A 23,341-nucleotide genomic window follows, 5' to 3' on the forward strand; every position below is an offset into this window, starting at 1 on the left:
AGCTTTCCCATCCTTACTTGGATGTTCTGTTGGAGCTTCATTGAACACACAACAAGCAACACCCTTCTTAAGAACTCTGCATTACCAAGCAGGGTCCAATGGCACACACCCCACCCAAATTTGTCTGCAAGTGACCCAATCACTTATGAATGTCCAATCTACATTTTAGATCCCGACCTGTCATCCGCATCTCCAGAAATGTCACCATCTCCCCCCAGAATGTTGACCTGGAGGCCATGAACTGTCGCCACCATGTGGGCATCTGGTGAGAACTAGTCTTCTTAATGCACAGTCTCTTTCCTTGCTTCTTTGCCGCTCTTCCCGTTCCCTTTTGCAGGTGATGCCAAATGGCGCTTTCATGGATGCGCCTATACACCTGTTGCCGTATCCTCTTGCATGTTAGGTATGCCCCAGTTTGAAAGCACACCAGTGCAACTGGATAAATAGGTACCACTGCGGCGGGAAGGTGAACGGCATTCCTGTGCTCTTCAGCTTCCGTCACAGTGTCCCATTGCACCAGAAGCAGTTTAGTCATGCTGACCACATGACCCGGAAAGCTGTCTGTGGACAAACGCCGGCTCTCTTGGCCTGAAAACGATATGAGCACTGCAACTCCATAGTCGCCTTTGACTGGACTTAACCGTCCAGAGGTCCTTTACCTTTTGACTGTTATCTGATCCAGTGGACCTAACACTGTGCCAATCACCTCTATGGCTCTATGGGTAGGATTTTTACAGTCACCAGAGCAGAGCTATCTGATGGTTTGGACACCTTATTTTTCTGGAGCTGTTTGTCCAGTTAGTGTATCTGCTGCCAGAATCCCACAGTGCAGGTGTGGTCTTTGGGGTACATCTAACGATTTGGGGGAAGACTCAATGTTGCCCAGGGAGAGTGACGCACTTCAATGTTCATAGCCCTCTTAATCCAGGACTAGTCCTCTTTAACTCTAGAAAACGGAGCTACCCCACACCCAAGATATGTTCAGGCCTGCTGAGCTCAGGAGAGCTCTACTGTTAATAAGAGTCTCTTCTCTGCTTCCTTCCTTAGCATGGATGTGAGAGCCTGCTTCAGCTACACCGCCAACCCCCCAAGCTACAGCCCGTCCATCAGTGAGTATTGGCTGGGCCTCACCAGTAGTTACTTGTTGCCTTTGTGGTGCTTAGCTAGGTTACAAGGCAGCGCACTGTGTTCCCCACCCCCCCTGTTGCATCTGGACTTTGTAGTAGTATCTGTCTCTCTGCACTGAGATAATAAGGAAACCCAGGAGATGCTGAATCCTGACACCAATAGAAGGAGCTTTCCGTCTCTTCCTCTTTTGCCCTCTCCCTTGCCCCAACTCACAGCCTCCGCTCCTTCCCCCAGTGCTTGAGTACACTTTTGACGCCGATACTGACCGCCGGAAATCAGGCCAGGCTTCCCGAGTCACCTTCCACAACCGGAAGCCCACAGACGCCGAGCACCAGTTCTCCGGGGTAGTGGAGCTGCCCCAGCAACATGTCCGTTCTTGTACCAAGGCCACACTGCAGCTGAAGGTGGGTCCCTCACTGGAGCATCCTTGGGCTGTTAGAACCACCTACAATAGCTTTGGGAGCTCACCCACTTAAAAGTAATTGAGGAATAAAGGAACTTGGGAGTTGAAGGGAGCGGTATGGCATCCCTGTTTAAGCACTAGGCTTACAACCCACACTATCCCTCCCACACCCCAGCTTTCTAGTATCCCTGAGTTAGAAATCCTGTTCTGGGTCACTGGGTGCTATACAAGCCCATGAGACACGGGTGGCGCTGTGGTCTAAACCACTGAGCCTCTTGGGCTTGCTGATCAGAAGGTTGGTGATTTGAATCCCTGTGATGGGGTGAGCTCCTGTTTCTCTGTCCCAACTCCTGCCAACCTTGCAGTTTGAAAGCATGCCAGTGCAAGTAGATAAATAGTTACCACTGTGGCGGGAAGGTAAACGGCGTCTTTGTGTGCTCTGGTTCCCATCACGGTGTTTATGCACCAGAAGCGGTTTAGTCATGCTGACCATGTGACTGGGAAAGCTGTCCGTGGACAAACGCCGGCTCCCTCAGCCTGAAAGCGAGAGGAGCATCGCAACCCCATAGTCGCCTTTGACTGGGCTTAACCATCCAGGGGTCCTTTATCTTTTTACCTTTATACAATCTCATGCTGCGGGTCAGGAGGCAGGAACATTTTTTTCTGACAAGGGCCACGTTCGTTTGACTGTAATGTGTTTAGGGCCTGGACAGGATCTGAGCAGCAGGGGGTTGAAATTTGTTGTCATTTTGTGGGAGAAAGGGGAGTCATGGGAATTTTCTCTCTCCATAAAAAACAACAATGGCCTCTGTTGCAGGACCAAGTCCGGGACAAGCTGCATCCCATTGTGGTGGTGATGAACTACAACATCAAGCATGCCCGCAGCAAGCGCCAGGCCCAGGGCGCCACGCTGGGCCCACTAATGCCGGTGCTGAATGTTGTGCCACCCAGCACTCAGAGGACAGAGGTAGGCATGTGTGACAGCAGCTGGATCCAAGGCTGAAGCCTGGATCCCCTTCAACACGTGAGCAGCAAAGGCATGTTTCATTGAGAGAAACAAATGAAGATCCTTATGTCTTGCCATTTATTCTGTCTCCCCTGTGCATTTTGGCTTGTTCAAAGATCTGCACTGTGCATTGGGTTGTGCACTTTTGCAGCTTTTAAGCCAGTGTTTGTCTCCTGTAGGGGGTCTTTGTAAGAGTGCCTCTGGAGCTGCCCCCGCTTGTAGCTCTGCCATGCCCCCTTCCCCCACCTTTGGGTGTTGTGTTCCCCCAGGTGAATTTCCTCAAGCAGGGATGTGGGGAGGACAAGATCTGTCAGAGCAACCTGCAGCTGAACTACCGGTTCTGTTCTCGTGTAGATGACGCTGTATTCCATCCCCTGCCCAGGTAAGAGCAGAGTATGAATTCTCACTTGGCGGTATCATTGATATGATTATTTGGTTCTGCTGTGTTTTCTGTTCTTGTAAATCACTGGAGGGGTGGGGGCTTGCTGGGGCTAAAAGGTGGTACAAAAATGTTTTTTGCTAAAAATTAAAACAAATAATTTTAGCAGAAACATTTCTGGTGTCACACAGTAGTTGTGAGTGCAGAAACACGCAAGTTGCTTTGCCTTACCGTGCAACTCCAACACAATGGCATCCCTCCTGGATTTTTGTGAAGGGATGCTGCAGAGGTCAACCTTAACAGGCAGCTGGTTGAGACCAGGACCAGTTCACCTAGGCATAATCCCCCCAAAAACCCAAGGCCTTCATGGTAACCTCTCTTCCTTTCCTCCAGAGGCGATGATGGCTTGGATGTTTTTTCCATGAGTGACCAAAAAGTCGTAGCCCTTGAGATCCATGTCACCAACTTTCCTTCGGATGCAGCTGAGCCACAGCGGGATGGAGACGATGCCCACGAAGCCATGCTGCTTGTCTCTCTGCCACCTACCTTGTCCTATTCTGCTTTGCGCCTCTACGATGCCATGGTACACGTTGGAAATGGCTGTAATATACTGTATAGTCGACAGAGAGGAGCATAGGAAAGAGCTGATCTATAGGATTGGCTGTCACAGATCTGATGGCACTCAGAATAGATGCTTCCAGCGGCGGCTGGTGCCCTTTGGGACTGGTAGGGCAGGCCAACAGTAAGTGGAGCCAGAACCAATGAGAGGCAGAGCCTTGGGGGAATCAAGACAGGTTTGTGGAGCACTGCCTCATTTACCCTAATGGACCAGCCTCCACCAGCTGCTTCCACAAAGGAGGCAGCGACCTCTGTGGTTGGAGGCTGACTGGAGTTTGAGCCGCTGACTTCCAAGGAGGTTGCTTTAAATATGTGTGCAAAACATAATCGCCCTGCTCTTAAGCCAGAAAAGGCTACCAGAGCTGCTTACAGTCAAATGGTTAAAAAAAAAACAAGGCAGTCCCCACCCACGGGCTTACAAATACACAATTAAAATACACAATACAAAGGGAATGGCGAGGGGAAAGGGGAAAGAAGCAAATTCATTCACCAGTTCTTGAAGCTCTTAAGAAAAGCTAGGGAACACATTTGGCAACTTTTGATGGTATCTTAGAGTAGTATAGGCTATTGAGCTATTATTTATATATAGCTCAATGAATGGCAATTTCCATATCTTTCCATTGCTTCAATCCTTGCCATATTTTTCTAAATTATTTGAAATCTGATCTTTGGGGTGTGGAAATTGTTTGAGCTGAAAATATGCAGCCATTTATTCTCATCATATTGTTTGGGGTCCTTGGTGCAGGATTTAGATTGGTGTGGGTTGGTAGGTTATGTTTTCTTGTTAGCATAGATAAACACACAACCCTGCAAACCTTCTGAAGGTGAAAGAAAAACCTTGTCTTTCATAGGAGAAGGCCCCAACCTGTATGTCTAACCAGAGTGCCTCTTATATGGAATGTGAGCTTGGGAACCCCATGAAACGTGGAACACAGGTGAGGTTCAGATCTGCACCACAACTCCCCTTCCCTCTATGCTCTTATTTTCACCTTAAACCCACCCCGTTTCTCTCTTCAGGTCCGGTTCTACCTTGTTCTGGAAACCTCAGGCATTACCTTGGAGACCACCGAGCTGGAAGTAGGGCTAAACCTTAGCACGTGAGTAGGGCGTCCCTTCCTCCCCAGAGCTGAGCTTGCTAGATCCAAAGCAAAAGCACATTGCAGGAGCTCCTCCGCAAGCAGTGCAAGACCTGTACAAGCTTATTCGGGTAAATTTGATGGCCCTGAGCTCAGATCTTGCAAAGTCAGCCTCCAAAAAATATAAACTGCTAGGCAACTTGGGTTTGCTTATGTTTTTGGAACTCCTTGATTAATCTTTTGCTATCATCATGGGATTGTAGAAATTAGGTCAGGGGAGGCTGCAATAGGAGTCAGGCAGTTTATCAAGGAAAAGAGAGGGTACAGGTAGCAGAGATTGGCATGTGGGGGGTATCAGTCCGTGTCGTTGGGCTACTTCCATCCAAACTGGTGTTTATTGCAGCTGTATTCTGCAAAATAGGGATGCGGGTGGCGCTGTGGGTAAAACCTCACCGCCTAGGACTTGCCGATCGCATGGTCGGCGGTTCGAATTCCCTCGGCGGGGTGCGCTCCCGTCGTTCGGTCCCAGCGCCTGCCAACCTAGCAGTTCGAAAGCACCCTCGGGTGCAAGTAGATAAATAGGGACCGCTTACTAGCGGGAAGGTAAACGGCGTTCCATGTGCTGCGCTGGCTCGCCAGATGCAGCTTGTCACCCTGGCCACGTGACCCAGAAGTGTCTGCGGACAGCGCTGGCTCCCGGCCTATAGAGTGAGATGAGCACACAACCCTAGAGTCTGGCAAGACTGGCCTGTACGGGCAGGGGTACCTTTACTTTTACCTTTATTCTGCAAAATATTCTTGACCAGTGCTGTTTTTCAGGGGATACTTGAGGGTACGCCGTATTGGCACCTCTTTTTGTTGTTGTTAAAAAGTGTGGCACTTACTGTAAACATGGTGAGTACCGGCACTTATTTTTCTAGGGAAAAAAGCACTGTTCTTGACACAATAATTGCTGGTTGGTTTAGCCTGCTTTATTAGTTGTTCTGCCATACTTCCCCAGTAGGGACACAGGTGGCGCTGTGGTCTAAACCACCGAGCCTCTTGGACTTGCTGATCAGAAGGTTGGCGGTTCAAATCCCTGCAACAGGGTGATCTCCCGTTGCTCTGTCCCAGCTCCTGCCAACCTAGCAGTCTGAAAGCATGCCAGCGCAAGTTGATAAATAGGTACCGCTGCAGCAGGAAGGTAAACGGTGTTTCCATAAACTCTGGCTTCCAACACTGTGCCCTGTTGTGCCAAAAGTGGTTTAGTCCTGCTGTCCACATGACCCAGAAAGCTGTCTGTGGACAAACGCCGGCTCCCTCAGCCTCAAAGCAAGATGAGTGCGCAACTGCATCTTCCGTCACCTTTGACTGGACTTAACCGTCCAGGGGTCCTTTATCTTTACCTTACCTTTACTACCACATTGCAGTCCATGGGGGCTTTAGTACAACAAACTTAAACCATAAGTGTTGTAAAAAAACGTATGGGATGTCGGCAGCATCTGCACTGAAAGGAAGCATTGTGACTACCCTGAAATCTTTTAGGCACAAACAATATTGAAAGTGAGCTTGCATATGATCACCACGATAGCATCACGAGTGCTAATCAGCATGAATGTGCAATAAAACAGGATGTCTGGAGAGACCTGTAAGCTAAACTCCTGCAACTCTCTTCTCTCCCACAGGATCTCGGAGCAGCCTGGGTTGGCCCCAGTTCAAGCACGTGCCCATGTGATCATGGAACTTCCTCTCTCTGTTTCTGGGTAGGGGTCACATGAGGGTAGTTCACACCCAGTTCAAGTTAACCCGACTTCATTGTCAGAGTGTTAAAATGTTTTGCACCTGCTGAGAGATGCATCCAGAACAGAAGCATTCTTGAAGCATGCATGATAAAAAGCCACCTGGAATTTAATACAGTGGTACCATGGTTCTCAGACTTAATCTGTTCTGGAAGTCCGTTCCAAAACCAAGATGCGTTTTCCCGTAGAAAGTAATGCAAAATGGATTAATCCATTCCAGACTTTTTAAAAAAATCCCTAAAACAGCAATTTAACATGAATTTTACTATCTAACGAGACCATTGATCCATAAAATGAAAGCAATAAGCAATGTACTGTACTATAACATAATTAAGATAGTATTTTAGATGATAAAAATTAAAATTACATTTTTTTCTTACCTGCACTAATGATAGTCATTGTTTGGATGGGGGGATTTGATCCATTTCCGCAGTCACACAATCAATCACTCAGTAGCTGAACTGGGTTCCACACAGTCACAAAAACAAATTAAACTAAAAAGCATCAAAAACAAAAATGCAAAATAAATAGCAAAAACAAAAGTGCTAAACTTAATCTGTTCTGAAAGTCCATTTGACTTCCAAAATGTTCAAAAACCAAGGCACAGCTTCTGATTGGTGCAGGTGCCCCGGAAACAAAAGCCAACAGCCGCATTGGATGTTCAGCTTCCAAAAAATGTTTGAAAACTGGAACACCTACTTCTGGGTTTTCGGAGTTTGAGAACCAAAGTGTTTAAGAACCAAGGTTTTTGAGAACCAAGGTACCACTCTATTTGCTCATGGATCATTCTTAAAAAATCTACCTTGTATTTTAAATTTTGATATAACAATTCCCACATGTCATTCTTCCATGAAGCCCATTCCAAAACGCTCCAATGGTGGAAAAGTTGCATTGTAAGAGGAATCGCATGCAAATGTGTTAAATATGTGTATTTTGTTCATAAGAGTACATTGGGTTGCCTTGATACACAAGTCAGTCCCCGCTCCCAGCCTGCCTTGACCTTCTCTGCCAATCATAGACATTCACATAGATATTTTCTCCACTTATGGGTGGTGAACTGCACACCAAAATAAACTGGTTGTGTCCTGAATCATTGGTACCAGGGGCAGTGCCGTATTTACATATAAGCTAATCAAGCTATAGCTTAGGGTCCTGCTCTCTTGCGGCCCCCCAGAAAATTTAAAGGGGGAAAAAACTGGATGTACATTTCCAATATATAAGATGAAAAACAAATAAAATAAAACCTACATACCGTACCTATTAGGTCCATAAATTACCATGTAGCATATATTCAACACAAAAAACAGTGGCAATTTGTTGTTGATAAAGGACAGCTGGACATATAAAGGACAACTGGAGACATAAAGGGCCCCATTACCTTCAGTAGCTTAGGGCCTCATCAAACCTAAATCTGGCCCTGACCAGGGGGCCTGTTCACATGGCCAAAGAGAATAAATTGAAAAAGCTACGCTGCTTGTGCACAAAACTCAATGCGCATCCATACAGAGCAGATTAGCAGAGATTGAGGTCACGTCCACCCCATACATTTAAAGCTTTCTTATACCTCTTTGACCTTCATGGCTTCCTCAGAGAATCTTGGGAATTGAGGTTTGTTCAGGATGCTGAGAGATGTGAGGAGACCTGTCACACAGCTGCAATTCCCAGCACCTGTGATGTGGCCTGGGCTTCTGTATCTCCAGCTTCCCATGTACCCTCATGTGGCGTAATGGTTAGAGTGTTGGACTAGGACCTTGGAGAGCAGGGTTTGAATCCCCTCTCAGCCACAAAGCTCACTGGGCAACCTTGGGCCAGTCACCGTCTCTTAGCCTAACCCTACCTCGCAGAGTTGTTGTGAGGATGGAATGGGGACGACGACGACAACAACCACGTACATCACCTTTAGCTCCTTGGAAGAGAATAAATAATCTAATTAATAAACAATCTCTTCTTTTTCTCTGCAGAGTGGCCGAACCAAATAAGCTCTTCTTCAGCGGGGTGGTGCGGGGCGAAAGTGCCATGAAGAGGGAAAGCGAGGTGGGCAGTCCTGTGCTCCTCCAAGTGACGGTGAGTGACACTTGTCCCCTCCAGATCGAAGCCTTGAGCCGTCGTTCACAACCCCTTCAATCAGAGTACAGTGGTGCCTCGCAAGACGAAATTAATCCGTTCCGTGAGGCTCTTCGTATAGCAGTTTTTTCGTCTTGCGAAGCAAGCCCATTGACAGCTTAGCGGATTAGCGCTATTAGCGGTTTAGCGGCTTTTAGCGGATCAGCTGATAAGCGGCTTAGCAGCTTGGGAAAAAGGGGGGGGGGACCCGCAGGAACTCGCAAAACATTTCGCATTTCGTCTTGCGAAGCAAGCCCATAGGGAAATTCGTTTTGCGAAGCGCCTCCAAAACGGAAAACCCTTTCGTCTAGCGGGTTTTCCGTCTTGCAAGGCGTTCGTCTTGCGGGGCACCACTGTATTTATAGAGTATCGTAGCCAGTTACTGCTAGAACTCAGGAGGTTTGGAGGTGAGGGTCTGTTCTGAATAGGGAATGGGATCTAGGGTGTTTGAGATAAAGAGATTGTGGGTTTTTTGTTTATGGTTACTGTGTCCTCCCTGTGCAACTGCCAATTTACTTTCTTCCTTTCTCTATATATCAATGGGATATCCTGCTCCAATAATCTTAATCAATCAAGCGAACATTTATTGTGTGTGACTAAAAGCCATTACAAATTCAGTTACAGATCCAGCAAGTCAATTAAAACCTGTTAAAAGAAACCCAGAGATATAGATCCATTTACAATAAGTCAAATTAACGAATCGCCTGCACAGTATTGTCTTTTATATAGCTGGCATGAGTACTTTTTTAGCGACTTTAGAAAATAGGGCTGTTTTGCATGTGACGAGCAGATCACAGCCAGATAATAACCAACATATTTTCACTTCAGGGTTCTGTCCCTGTGGCGGTGCCAGTGTCTGTTCCAAAAATCTCTTTCTGGGGTTTTGATAGTGCTGACAATGGAGAATATAATGGGGGAGATCTTCTCCCTCACCTACCCCACAAATACAAAGAATAATCTTAATCAAAGTTACTTAGATTAATCATGAAATATGTATGTGCCTTTTCAGTGCGTATTTATGGATGGTGGGGATTTCACTCGTGTTAATAACTATTGGAGGGGGTACTGAGTCCAGCTTAATGCAAAGCACACAAGTGTAACCTTGTTTATATGGAGTAAAACCCGGGGGGGGGGCGGCACAAGGTTGGAGGAGGAGTTTGCTTCCCTTCAGCACCCAGTTTCCCTTTCATTCTCCTCCAACACAGCTTGTCCCTCTCTGTCCACACACCAGGTCTCAAACCAAGGCCAGTCCCTGAATACGCTGGGCTCAGCCTTCCTCAACGTTATGTGGCCCCATGAAATTGCAAATGGAAAGTGGCTCCTCTACCCACTGAAGCTGGAGCTATCGACCCAGCCTCAGCATCGCGCGATCTGCAGCCCCAAACCCAACTCACTCAATCTGGCTCTGGTAGGTGCCGTGGGAACATGACAAACAGGGGTTGCATGATAAGCAGGCAGTGTTGATGATAGCAGTTGATGATAGCACTCATCTCCTCTCTTCCAGGCAGATACGTCTTTGATTCTGGTACTAGTTGCCATGGGGTTGCTGTTTTTTCAAGGTTCATTTGTCGTTTTTATGATGAACATAAAAATAGTAGTCAGGTCCTCCTGCTCCTGCCAGGTTCTTAATAAATACCTGCTGTTTGCAATAGTGAAAGCACAATTAATATTGTGTATTCATGATTTCTCCTGGGGATGTTCAAACATTGCCCATTCTTTTTTTGCAGTTATTTCTGCCTTCCTGGGTGGGAAATTTATCTGTAGAAAGAGATGTGGTTTTTTGTTTTTGCACTGATAGGAAGTGCACAGTTCCTGGTTTTTGTTGTTCTCTGCGTCATATACACAACCGGCAGGTGGATGCAAAGTAGATGTGCCACTGGCCACTCATCTGTTCTTAGGAGACCAGTGGACAGACAACTATGCCATAGCCTAACTCCCTCCAGCAACTAACATGGTGGGAGAGGAGGGGCTAAGATTGCTTCCTCCCCCAATCAACGAAGATTTGTTAACTGCTTAAATCACAGATCATTCCCTGTCCACAAGGATTTGTTTTATGCGGTTTCCCATACCAAGACACGGTCAGGTTCTAATCACCTCTGTTCAAAAGCCCCATCTTCTATGTGCAGTTGGCCTTGCAAAAATACAGGGCTGGCTTTGTTTCACATTCTTCCTAATTCAAAATTACAGACCTAACGTTAATCTATCAGGGGTCAGGAAACTTTTTCAGCAGGGGGCCGGTCCACTGTCCCTCAGACCTTGTGGGGGGCCGGACTATATTTTTTGGGGGGGAATGAACGAATTCCTATGCCCCACAAATAACCCAGAGATGCATTTTAAATAAAAGCACACATTCTGCTCATGTAAAAATATGCTGATTCCCGGACCGTCCGCGGGCCGGATTTAGAAGGCGATTGGGCCGGATCCGGCCCCCAGGCCTTAGTTTGCCTACCCATGGTCCAATTCATCAATTTACGTGTGTATCAGTTTGCTGGTGGTTTTTTTCTGCCTTGTGTCTGGTGTGTGTGTTTAATGGCTCCTCGACAGTTGCCTGCAAATCGGTTGCCTGCTTGAGGCAGCTGTGAGGACCAGTTTTTGGTTTGTGATCAGAAAACGACACGTTTCTGAAGTGTCCCCAATCCCTTGCTCTTTTCTTCAGGAGCCTCTTCACCAGGGTAGGAAGAAGCGAGAGGCGGAGCCGCCTGAGGTGCCTGCCAACCGGCCACTGACTTATTGGGGAAAGCAAAAAAATGTCACGTTGGTGAGTGAGATTTTTCACGTTGAAAGCATTACGTCTGCCGGCCCTCCACTCAAATTTTGCTGTCTCTTAACCTGTTTTTCATTAAACAACAACCTTAAATACCTGGGTTTTGATGGATCACTGATGTGTAGGATATAATTTCTGGCAAACCGACTGGTACTAAAATCCTTGATGACTCTTTGCCTCATGCTTCAGGACTGTGCTGTGGGGACTGCTCATTGCCAGCTTTTCCAGTGTCCTCTCTACAGCTTTGACCGTTCAGCTGTGCTCAGCATCTGGGGCCGTCTCTGGAACAGCACCTTCCTAGAGGTTAGTTGGGCTCCTCCTGCTGGATATTAGATGAACAGCAATATGTGTAAACCTCTGGGGTAAAGGTAGAGATAAAGGGACCCCTGACCATTAGGTCCAGTCGTGACCGACTCTGGGGTTGCGGCACTCATCTCGCTTTATTGGCCGAGGGAGCCGGCGTACAGCTTCCGTGTCATGTGGCCAGCATGACTAAGCCACTTCTGGCGAACCAGAACAGCGCACGGAAACGCCGTTTACCTTCCCGCCAGAGCAGTACCTATTTATCTACTTGCACTTTGACGTGATTTCAAACTGCTAGGTTGGCAGGAGCAGGGACCGAGCAACGGGAGCTGACCCTGTCGCAGGGATTCAAACCGCCAACCTGATCGGCAAGTCCTAGGCTCTGTGGTTTAACCCACAGCACCACCCGCGTCCCTTAAAAAACCTCTGGGGTAGACTGCACAAATTAAGGACTTCTTCCTGCCCAGCTAATTTCAGGTTACAAATAATATGTTTTGGGGAGTACCTCCATGAATTGTGTGGCTTGGCTCACAGCGGTAATTGCTTGCAATCCTAGATGAGAGAGTTCCACTTAAAAGGGCCATTTAGAACCTAAAATGAAGTTATGCATCGGACGCAATGGAACCCTTGCAATGGTTTTCAGTATCCTAACTGCAGGCTTGTCCATTGCCTGGGATAACTCTGTTGGTAGCGCAGGGGACTCTTAATCTCAGGGCCATGGGTTTGAGCTCCACATTGGGCAAAAGATTCCTGCATTGCAGGCAGTTGGGCTAGCTGGCACTCAGGGTCCCTTCCAACTCTACAGTCCTATGATTCTATGACTTTTGGTTGTTCTGAGCCCTCTTCCCTTTTGCCTTTAGGAGTACTATGACACAACATCGGTGGAAGTGATTGTTCGAGCCAGCATCACCGTGAAATCTACCATCCGCAACCTGGTTCTGAAGGATGCCACGGCGCAGGTACCGGAGCCTCACAGCTTAGCTCATTTGCCCCTTGTTATTTTCCTTGCACAATCTGAAATACTTTGCAGCCAAGGACAATTTGTATCTTTAGGTTGTGAACTGCCCTGTGATCTTTGGGCGAAGAGCGGCGTACAAATTTAATAAATGAACAAATGATTTCTACAGTTATGCCTTTCTCACTGTCCCCCCCCCCCCCCCCGTTGCTGCTGCTGGGTCAGAGAGAAGAGGAATCTTAACTGAAATGATATGATTATGATGATGATGATTTATTTATTTATATAATTATTTATACCCCGCCCATCTGGCTGGGTTTCCCCGAGCCACTCTGGGCGGCTTCCAACAGAATATTATAATACAATAGTCTATTAAACATTAAAAGCTTCCCTAAACAGGGCTGCCTTCAGGTGTCTTCTAAAAGTCTGGTACAGTAGTTGTTTTTCTCTTTGACATCTGGTGGGAGGGCATTCCACAGGGCGGGTGCCACTACTGAGAAGGCCCTCTGCCTGGTTCCCTGTAACTTGGCTTCTCACAGTGAGGGAACCGCCAGAAGGCCCTCGGCACTGGACCTCAGTGTCCGTGCAGAACGATGGAGGTGGAGATGCTCCTTCAGGTATACTGGATTGAGGCCGTTTAGGGCTTTGAAGGTCAGCACCAACACTTTGAATTGTGCTTGGAAACGTACTGGGAGTTATGTGGTCTCGGCGGCAGTTCCACTTCACCCTGTCCCAGTAAAATATGCAATGCCCATTTAAAAAGGGAGGGGGGAAGGATACGAAAATGAGGAGCGAGATACTGTCCAAGAAAACCAGCCTTTTAAATCAGATACGGGCTTTTATGCACATAGCCCAGAGTGTTGCTAACAGTATTGGCATGGGATGCCATGCAGACTGAACCTCCTCCCTATGCAAATAGCATTAGCAGACTGTCCAAAGAGACTACCAGTCTGTAAGCACCCTTAGTTTGATCACAGTCTTTTGTTTCAGACAGTGCCAGTGATAGTGGTGCCTGTTCCTCGGAGAGGGAGATGGTTTTACAGCTGAGCTGAGCAGTGGCTCAGGCTGCCATTCTTCACCACATTTTGGTTTGCTCTCTCACTTTCTGCAACCTTGCTTTCCCCCCCAGATCCCAGTGATGGTCTACTTGGATCCCAGCGTAGCCGTGGCACGAGGCGTGCCTTGGTGGATCATCCTCATTGCGGTACTAGCTGGGATCCTAGTGCTGGGGCTGCTCGTCTCCATCCTATGGAAGGTGAGCTGGCCTGGAGAAAGGGGCAGCGGTGACCAGGATGGTTCTGTGGGGCTTTGCCGCTCTTCCAGGGGTTGTGGGCTCTCCTTCCTTGGAGGTTTTTAAGCAGAGGTTGGATGGCCATCTGTCATAGATGCTTTAGCTGAGATTCCTGCATTGCAGGGGGTTGGACTTAGATGATCCTCAGGGTCTCTTCCAACTCCACAATACTACGATTCTGTGATGCTGGAGCAGACTTTACAAGGTGGTTCCAGTTTACTTCATCACACTAAAATTTGAATCTGGACAACAAAGTCCATTATTGCAAATAACTGCCTTGATAAAGACCCTTGGAGATTATTCCCATTGCAACAAACATCCAACCCTTAGAGGCCATTCCCACAGCCACAGAGCCCGAGGTCACACATTCTTTCAAAACAATTGGACTGTATCAGATGGGATTTACATTTTGAAGTTAACTGCCTGGTGGCAGGGAACCTAAAGCCTCTATGCTGTGGAGAATGATGGGAGATGAAGTCCGCTTGAGTGGTATCCATGAACACAGATGAGTCTTAGGATGCCATCCTGTTGCTGCTGCTCGGGCCTTTAGACCCCATCCCTGGAGACAGGTCATATGCAAAGCTGATAACGCCATTCATACTTCTCCTCGCTCCCAGTGCGGCTTCTTCAAGAGGACAAGCCGGGAATCCAAATACTCCACGAACTATTACCGGGCTCGGCTGGCCATACAGCCGTCTGATGCCGATAGGCAGGCCATGGAGGCCTAGCGGTAATGCCCGGCCTCGCCACCTGACTGACCCCCTGCTTGTACGTGTGTAGGAGTGAGGGCACAGATGTGGGAATGGGAATAACAAGTGATGGAGTGCTCTTAATGTGAGCTCACTAAAAATATTAGTGCATGTGCAAGCAAACAGCAGGCCAGTGGACTTCCAAGTATCCCCTCAGTGCACCCGGGAGTGTGTGTGTGTGGAGGATTTTGCAGATCGTAACATACAAGAGTGATTACCATTATTATTTTGTGCATGTGGATTTCTTGGTGGGTTGCAAAGATGTTGACTGTTAACAATACATAGCCATGAAATAATCCATGGATAGTCAAGGACTTCAGGAAGCACTAGCACCAAAAGCCCAAATGCTGTTGGAAATGACAGCGTGTGAGTGTGTAGCAGAATATAATTCTGCAAATGCCTTGAGAGTTGGGTGCATGCATGCAGAAAAAGCAAGAGTGTGAAGTACTTAGCTGCTACTCAGGTATATGCTCACAAGTGCAGATGACAGTCTACAAAATCCTCAGGCTAGTTAAGATAGCTGGTGCCTGGATGGCATTGCTGGGCACCCAATGAGGCCCCAAACCCACTGCAAACCCCTGAAGCCCCCAGGCTCTACTACATGTTCTCCTTAGTGGCACTGCTTGTTCTAAGTAAGTCAGCAGCTAGAGGCAAGGACAAGGAGCTGCTGCCTCTCCTTTCTCTCTTTCTCTCTCTCTCTGGATGCACTGGGCCCAAAGTGGGAGGGCAACTGGATGGACAGCAGTGAAAACAAGGAGGAGGTGGGCCCACTGAGGACATCCTGCCCCTGATCCCACTTCCCTCTCAGATCTTGGAGCTGATACTGGGTCCGTGTGTGAATGTGCAAGGGATTAGAAACTATGTCACAACTGGGGCACACCCAGATGGTTTTACTTTATGGGAACAGATACCCAAATTCAGCACTTCTGACCCTCCAGTATCCAGACATGCAGATCCTTCTATCTGGTCTTGTTTTATCTCCTCCATCCCTGCAAGCTACCACAGCTGACAGGATGCGTCCTGCCAAAACGCCTGGCTTCCCATTAGGACTGACGGAGTATCTGCCTTTTTCCAGAATATGTCCTGTGCTGTAGTAGCGTTGGGGAACCTGTGACTCACCAGATGTTGATGGGACACTTTCTTCCACCAATGCTAGCCAGCATGACCAAGGGCCAGGAATGATAAGAGCAGTAATTCAACGACATTTGGTGGGGCACAGGTTCCACCCTACAAGCCCAGAATATGGTAAACGTCCCCCTGGATGTGGTGCAAAAGTGCAGGACGCTTTTCAGTAACCGGCTAGCAAATGCACACAGGAGGGGAAATCTGTAGATGGCTGCAAGGGGGTGAGAGTGCCCTGATGAATGAATCCTCACGAGTGTTTATGTGTCAAAAGTGCATGCTAATAGGCTATGTCTTCCCAATGCATGGCGTGTGGTGAACAGGGGATGAAGAACGGGGTCTGGAGAGGACCCATGGGAACATACATCATCACCGCTGGTTACAGCTGCTGGATGCAGCCCATGGGTTTGTGGCAAAACAGCGGGCATCCTTCCCTGCCTCTCAGCAGTTCCATTGGGGAATCTGTTTGTTACTTTCATAGATTGAATATTGTGGCTTCTTCTTCCCCAGCTTGGCTTCTTCAAACGTGCCCGCTACCATGAAGACAAGGTGCCGCAGTATCACGCAGTCAAGATTCCTCACCAGGAGCGCCAGCTTTTCCGGGAGGAGAAGACGGGCACCATTACCAAGAAGGACTGGGTCACTAACTGGAATGCGGAGGGTGATGGTCACGTTCCTGTCTCGGCCTAGATACATCCCTGCCCTGGCCTCCCTGTGGCATGCTTCTGATTGGCAGAGAGAGCTGCTACTAGATAAACCTTTGTGTTGGCACCAGCCTGGCTGATAGTAGGGTTCCTTGCCTGCTCTCCTCTCTGGAAGATCTGCAGACACTGGACTGCCCCTTTCTTGTGGAAGATTCAGCAGAGATTCAGGGGGACACGTGCTTAACCATGGAGGTTATGGTGACAGATTCTGCAAGGCCAAAGGTTGCTAAGGATATTTTTTTCTGGTATTCTGCTTTTCCTTGCGAAGCTGGGCAGCAGCCGATGCAGAAAACTGAACCAGCAGTAGGAGGAACCCTCTATTTCTAGTTTCCTAAAGCCTTATCTGCTGGGAACAGAACTTTGTATTTTGCTGCTGAGAGTTGGAATAGCATCTATCACTGTTTACCCCGCTGCAAATGGGGCATACATTTGCTACAAGACCTGATTCTTTGGGAAAGAGAAGAACCTGGATTCCTTGGGTGTGTTAGAAGGGTTCAAAGCCAAAAAACCCCCACACCCAGCCACCCCTGGTGAAGAAGACGAGAGATTCCCCCTTCTTGAGCAAGATCACTTTCTTCATGCTAGCTTTTTGTAATTTATTTTGTCTAACTAATATTGGAAAGCCTTGATGCCTGAAGTTGAGAACTAGGTTGGGTTTGAGACAACATGCTTGAGTGCAGGAGTGAATAACCTGCAGCCTTCCATATGATGTTAGACTCAAGCTCCCATCAGTCCCAACCAGTGCGGCCAAAATGGTGTGGGATGATGGGAAACTGTAGCCCAGCAACATCTAGAGAACCACATGTTCTCCATCGCTGGTGTAATAACAGAAGTTCCTCAATAACGTTGGTGGCTCTCTGGTATGGTTTGCAGCTTTTTCCAAAAACAAGGAAGGCTATTGTCATTCTGGAAGGATATCAATGCCAGTCTTAATCATATGCTAATAACCACAGCCTGGGTAGGGGGCAAAGTGGCAAGGGCAGGGCCTGCAGGGAAAACATTTTTAAAAATTGTTACACACAATGAATGCAGAAGGATACCTCCCAGCCCCTCCTTTCTCTTCCTTGGTCACCATATGGCAGTGGCAACTATAGTTGGGTTGCTACACATGTGCGCTTACACACACACACACACACACAACCTCCTTCCTTGGTGGCCTAGACAACTCCCCTGCCTCTTTTCCAACAGTTCCTTCTTTGTAACATTGGTATGTAGTGACCTGCCTCGCTAGGGTAGTGTGAGGGTGGTGAGCAGGATAAGCAGAATACTTCACAGCCCTTATTGAAAACGTCACTGAAATTTTGGATGATAAAAACGGCAGCCAGGGTCAAGCCCCCTACCCTTCTCTATCACACCCTTGAACATTTCTCCGATGAAAATAGGGACGTCCCATTCCATAATGATGATTTTACTATTTATAGCCCACACTTCTTACTGAGTTGCCCCAGGCACTCCAGGCAGCTTCCAACATATATAAAAACATAATGAAACTTTTTTTAAAAAAAAAAAAAGAAAAAAAACCCTTCCCTATACATTCTGACAGCTCAGGGCTCAGATAACCCTCTAACATTTCTCCAATGAAAATAGGGACATCCTAAGGAAAAGTGGGACATTCCGGGATCAAATCAGAAACTGGGATGGTTTCTAAATCAGGGACATCCCTGGAAAATAGGGACACTTGGAGGGTCTGATCTGTTGAACCACACTGTTGACGTAGATGTTTAATGCAGGAAGAAAATGGATTTCTTTAAAACATAAAGTATCAGAAGTCGGTGGGTATAGGAGACACTGGCTTCCCAGTATCCTTACTAAAAGGGTTCACTGCTCTAGAACCTCTTCTGACCACTCTTTAGGAAGAACAGGTGCCTATAACCCTTTTTTTACTGGTGCCCTTAGATCCTACATTCAACCAACTCCATGCTTTCCAACAAGCTGTGCCTTTTCCAAGGTCTTGGGGGGGGGGGATGTTAATACTAATCTGAATTTTGCAGGAAGGACTGTCCCTTCCAATCTCGTCAGACGCAAATGGTGACAATTTGCAGGTGGCCATTGCTTTCAGATCTACCTTTTTGTGATTGTTGATTGTAAAATAACAAAACTACTGTTCCCAGGATTCTCCGCGACTGTTAAAGTGGTATAAAGAGTGCTTTAAGTGTAGGGCGTGTGGATGTGACCAGAATCACTAGTGGGTAGAATAAGGTGTGGAAAAAGCAGGGCAAGAGCTTTCTACCTTGGAGCATTTACTGAAACTCATAAAAGCAAGACCTTGCAGCAAACCCATTCAACCCACTGTTAAATGGCTTTTGGAAGGGAGGCCAGAGTTAGTGCACTAGAAATGGCAAAGGACTATGGCATCTCAAAAGACTACAGATCCACCGAAGCATAAGGTCTCCAGTCCACACTCCAGTTTATGCCACGCAATAAATCTGGTAATCTTTATTGTGCTGCAAACCTCTTTGCTGTTAAATGACTGCTGTGATCAGGGTCTCGGCTGCAGTGGGTTTATGTTGCATTTCTCAGAAGGTTGGCAGCAAGATGAAAGTGCCTGGCTGATAAAGGGAACACAACTCCCCTACGTGGGCTAAGAGAAAAGAAGGGAAACTCCCAAACACAACCTCCTGCATGGTATCAGGATTACGCTGCTTGAAAAACACAGAAGGCACCTGTGGATTGAAAACCAGCCTCCTGCTGATGAAGTGTAATACATTAAGCATGAAACTTCTTAATAACATATCTGGGCAGAAATCCCTCAGCGTGACATTCAGTTGCAAGGGACACTGAGAAAAGGCTGTAGGCACACTTGGGTTGTTTATTTTTCCTTGTCATGCTCCCAAACAATTGTGTGTTATGCCAAAACACAACAGCTACGATGGAGGGGCTCATAGCATTCACACTCCCAAGAAGGCCTTGGATCTCCCATAGCTGGAGCCTTGGATACAAACAGAAATCAAGCATTGCGCGCGCGCTCTCTCTCTCTCTCATCTCTTGCTTCCAGCTCTGAACAAGGGTCTTTGTCTTTCCAACTACCAGACAGTTAAGGGAGGGGGCCTACCAATTTGTCTTAATGGAACCATTTGCTGGATCCAGGAATTAGGAGGGTCTCTGCATAACAGCCTACTCCACCCAAAACAGATACACCCATTTGTTTCCAAAACGTGCAACAGAAGACGCTATTGAAACCACAACAACTGCACTGAGGATTTTAGCCATAAATAAAATTAGTTCACATGGTAACATCAGCACAGCATATGGCAGAGAGAGCAAATTTACTGTCCATACATGACTTGGGGCTGGGTGTGCAAGAGGGACAATCAATTAGGCAGATGGAGCAACTGAGGAACTTGAAGGAACCGATTCAAAAACCTCAGTTACCCTGATTTTGGCACTTCCTCTGTAGGGACCCAGATCTGTTATAATAGGGTACCTTACAGCGGTTTTTGGACTACAGCTCCCATCATCCCTTGCTTTTGGCTAAGGCTGATGGGAGCTGGGAGTCCTCCATATTCGGGGGGGGGGGCACCAAGTTTGCTTCACCTGTGTAAAAATGTGAATTATTTCACAAATGAACAAACCATTGCAATGTGCGCCTATAAGCACCTCAATTTCCCTCTCTGTTTATTTGCCTCAGAAAGGCAACATGCTCACCTATGTGCTGCTGAAAATGTAACTGGTGGTTGGAGTTATTGACAGATCTGGCCCTTTAATGCACATAACAATAAATAAAGTTCCAGATCATTAATACAATCCTATATAGCTGTTAATTGCAAAAATGACCTGCTTATTCTCTGGCTCTACTTTCTGGAATATTGTGAAAACTTTATTCGAGCAGAAGGAGACTGTAATAATCATTTAACAGGAAGAGTGGGTGGGGATTGAGGAAGATTTAATGGCAGCAAGCCTAGAGGAAGCTATGAAAAAGCAAATATCAAGACTAATTCACAGCAACATATGGACAAGATGTAAACAAAGCTTATATTCAATGTACAGCCCCACCTGCTTAGAGAGACAGGGTGAGTTACTGCAATTTTAAAAAATCTTGTTTAAAAAGGTCTTATAAAGGTAAAGGTAAAGGGACCCCTGACCATTAGGTCCAGTCGTGGCCGACTCTGGGGTTGCGGCACTCATCTCGCTTTACTGGCCGAGGGAGCCGGCGTACAGCTTCCGGGTCATGTGGCCAGCATGACTAAGCCGCTTCTGACGAACCAGAGCAGCGCACAGAAACGCTGTTTACCTTCCCACCAGAGTGGTACCTATTTATCTACTTGCACTTTGATGTGCTTTCGAACTGCTAGGTTGGCAGGAGCAGGGACTGAGCAACGGGAGCTCACCGTGTCGCGGGGATTCGAACCGCCAACCTTCTGATCGGCAAGACCTAGGCTCTGTGGTTTAACCCACAGCGCCACCTGCGTATATTCAGGACTATTTTTTAGCTTGAGCTCACTAGCGCTCTGCTCCTGACCTCTTAGGTGGGCACCATGGCCATTCCAAGAGAACAAGAGAGAAGTTCATGCTGAGCTCCAGCACCTCTTTTTCTAGAAATAAACACTGCATATATACATATTCACACTTTACATTCTTAATTAATGCTTAGCATACCTTATATATACACAAACAAAAGTACTGTGTGAGCTGCCCTGGTGAAAGATTTTGAGGTGCAATTTTGACATAATGCTATATCAAATCATGACTCAGTGCAAATGCAAGAGGTTTCCTTCTTCAGACAAACCATAAGCTTGTCCAACCAAGAATGTGTTGGAAATCCTTGGAAACTACGACCCAAGTACTCTTGTGAGAAAAACCCAGCAGAGTTCTAACATGGCAAAACAGGGAGCCAAGAAAACTGTGGAAATATAAGCTGTAAAACCTTTAAAACGTGCTCTTTCCAGTGAGTTCCAAAATGTCCCCTTTAATACAGTGGTACCTTGGGTTAAGTACTTCATTCGTTACAGCTTGTTCCTCCCTCTACAGGGCAGAGTGTGATGGCGGTTTCACCCTCCCATACAGGTCCTGGGTGATATTCTTCTTTGATGATTACTCATAGCTGAGTAAGATTGTCTTCCATAATCATGGTTTTAACAATGAGTCCGGAGGTGACTGTGGAGGCCAATTCTGGATCCACAAGTCCTTCCACAGTGGGGACATTGGTTTCCGGGCAGGAGTTGATCATGGTGTGGATTTGCCAAGCGTGCCTTCCTCTTAGCACGTTTCTCCCTTTCGTCCTGAGTTTGAGTGTCTTCAAAGCCCATGACACCTTTGGTAAAGGCTGTTCTCCAACTGGAGCGCTCGTAGGCCAGTGTTTCCCAATTGTTGGTGTTTATACAGTGGTACCTCAGGTTAAGAACTTAATTCGTTCTGGAGGTCCGTTCTTAACCTGAAACTGTTCTTAACCTGAAGCACCACTTTAGCTAATGGGGCCTCCCGCTGCCGCCGCGCCGCCAGAGCAAGATTTCTGTTCTCATCCTGAAGCAAAGTTCTTAACCTGAAGCACTATTTCTGGGTTAGTGGAGTCTGTAACCTGAAGCGTATGTAACCTGAAGCGTATGTAATCCGAGGTACCACTGTAGTTATTTCCAAAGTATCCCACTTCCCTAGCATGTTTGATAAATTATAAAATGGTTTACTTACAAAACACTTCAAAGGTCAGTCATGTGCTTTTCCATACAGCAATCAGAAAATATGCACAGGCTTTAAAATGTAGCTGACTTTCCAAAACTATTGGTATAGAAGAGTACTTGTTTCAGACTCCATTCTAGTCTGAAAAAGGCTGGTAAAAGTCAGACAGCTGGAGGGAGCAGTCCGTGTGGAAACGTTTATATAATTTAGCAGAGTTTAAACGATCCCCTGTTTGAGTTTATGCAGCGACAAGCAGGTTGCTAACTCGTTCGAGTCCTATCAATAATTATACCTTCCTGGTTGATAATCCCTTTCTGCTCCATTAAAGAAAACACACATGAATCTGAATCATATTAACATAAACTACTTTACTATCAGATTCATTCAGGTTTATAGAGTTGTTCCTGAAGGCAGGCTTAGGTTACATAACAGATAAACTATATACTAGATAATAGTTATGAGAAGACTGCATCTGAGCAGTTACCAGTTAACACTCCTTGCAGCAACCGACCAACGGACAAAACTGCCTGCCACATAGAGGCAGTTAGTCCGCTCTCAGAATGTTGGACTTGACTGACAGCTTTATATCCCACAGTCCAGAGTTGCTCATACACCAAATTCACATGCAGAGGTGAGGAGAAATGACATAGGCTAAGCTTGGCAGGACAGCTGACTCTACTGCATTAACCCCTTATTGTATTAATTAGACTCAAGCTTGTTAGTTATTAAAGGCTGGCTACCCTACAAAATGAACTCAGCCATACAGTGGTACCTCGGAAGTCGAACGGAATCCGTTCCAGAAGTCCGTTCTACTCCCAAAACATTCAGAAACCAAGGCACAGCTTCCGATTGGCTGCAGGAAGCTTTGGAAGTTGGGTTTCAAAGAACGTTCGCAAACCAGAACACACATCCGGGTTTGCAGTGTTCAGGAGCCAAAATGCTCAACTCGCAAGGCATTCGGGATCCAAGGTATGACTGTACAGCCACAAATAAAACGTTTTAAGTGCAATATGCAATATGATACCAGATGACGATGGTGAGCCTTATGCGTTTTTCAAAATGCTTTAAAAAAAAGCATATTCAGAATGGTTTTTATATGTGTCTAGATTCCACCCAGAGGTTCAAACAACATGCTAAGCCAAATCATAGCTTAGCTCAGAGCAGCCCATTAGCAGGGCTGGACAAGCAGAAAAAGCCGACACGATGATGTCCCTGGGAAGCTGCACGCTTGCGTTTTTGCACTAAGCCATGTTTTGGCTTAGTGTTATGTGTGACCAGGGCCTGGCCGTTGCCAGGATTAACAGCACAACCCTACAGCGCGATCCTATATATGTCTCCTTAGCAATAAC

At 46.9% G+C, this 23,341-nt stretch overlaps 1 protein-coding gene across 5 annotated transcripts in view; it reads left to right on the plus strand.

Moving 5' to 3' along the window:
- ITGA7 (integrin subunit alpha 7) overlaps positions 1–18,818 on the plus strand; it is an 87,911-nt gene extending 69,093 nt beyond the window's left edge. For all 5 annotated transcript variants that reach the window (XM_081849529.1, XM_081849530.1, XM_081849532.1 and 2 more), the window contains 16 exons: positions 170–265; positions 1,048–1,109; positions 1,363–1,532; positions 2,349–2,498; positions 2,807–2,919; positions 3,310–3,499; positions 4,386–4,469; positions 4,552–4,631; positions 6,275–6,352; positions 8,350–8,452; positions 9,723–9,899; positions 11,148–11,249; positions 11,445–11,558; positions 12,419–12,517; positions 13,643–13,768; positions 16,186–18,818. In XM_081849529.1, the coding sequence (XP_081705655.1) occupies positions 170–265; positions 1,048–1,109; positions 1,363–1,532; positions 2,349–2,498; positions 2,807–2,919; positions 3,310–3,499; positions 4,386–4,469; positions 4,552–4,631; positions 6,275–6,352; positions 8,350–8,452; positions 9,723–9,899; positions 11,148–11,249; positions 11,445–11,558; positions 12,419–12,517; positions 13,643–13,768; positions 16,186–16,365 (1,924 nt within the window). In that variant the 3' untranslated portion in view covers positions 16,366–18,818. The remainder of the gene's footprint in view (positions 1–169; positions 266–1,047; positions 1,110–1,362; positions 1,533–2,348; positions 2,499–2,806; positions 2,920–3,309; positions 3,500–4,385; positions 4,470–4,551; positions 4,632–6,274; positions 6,353–8,349; positions 8,453–9,722; positions 9,900–11,147; positions 11,250–11,444; positions 11,559–12,418; positions 12,518–13,642; positions 13,769–16,185) is intronic.
- Positions 18,819–23,341: the final 4,523 nt, after the last annotated feature.

The sequence above is a fragment of the Podarcis erhardii genome, assembly GCF_964252035.2.
Source record: "Podarcis erhardii genome assembly, chromosome: 2".
NCBI lineage: Eukaryota > Metazoa > Chordata > Lepidosauria > Squamata > Lacertidae > Podarcis > Podarcis erhardii.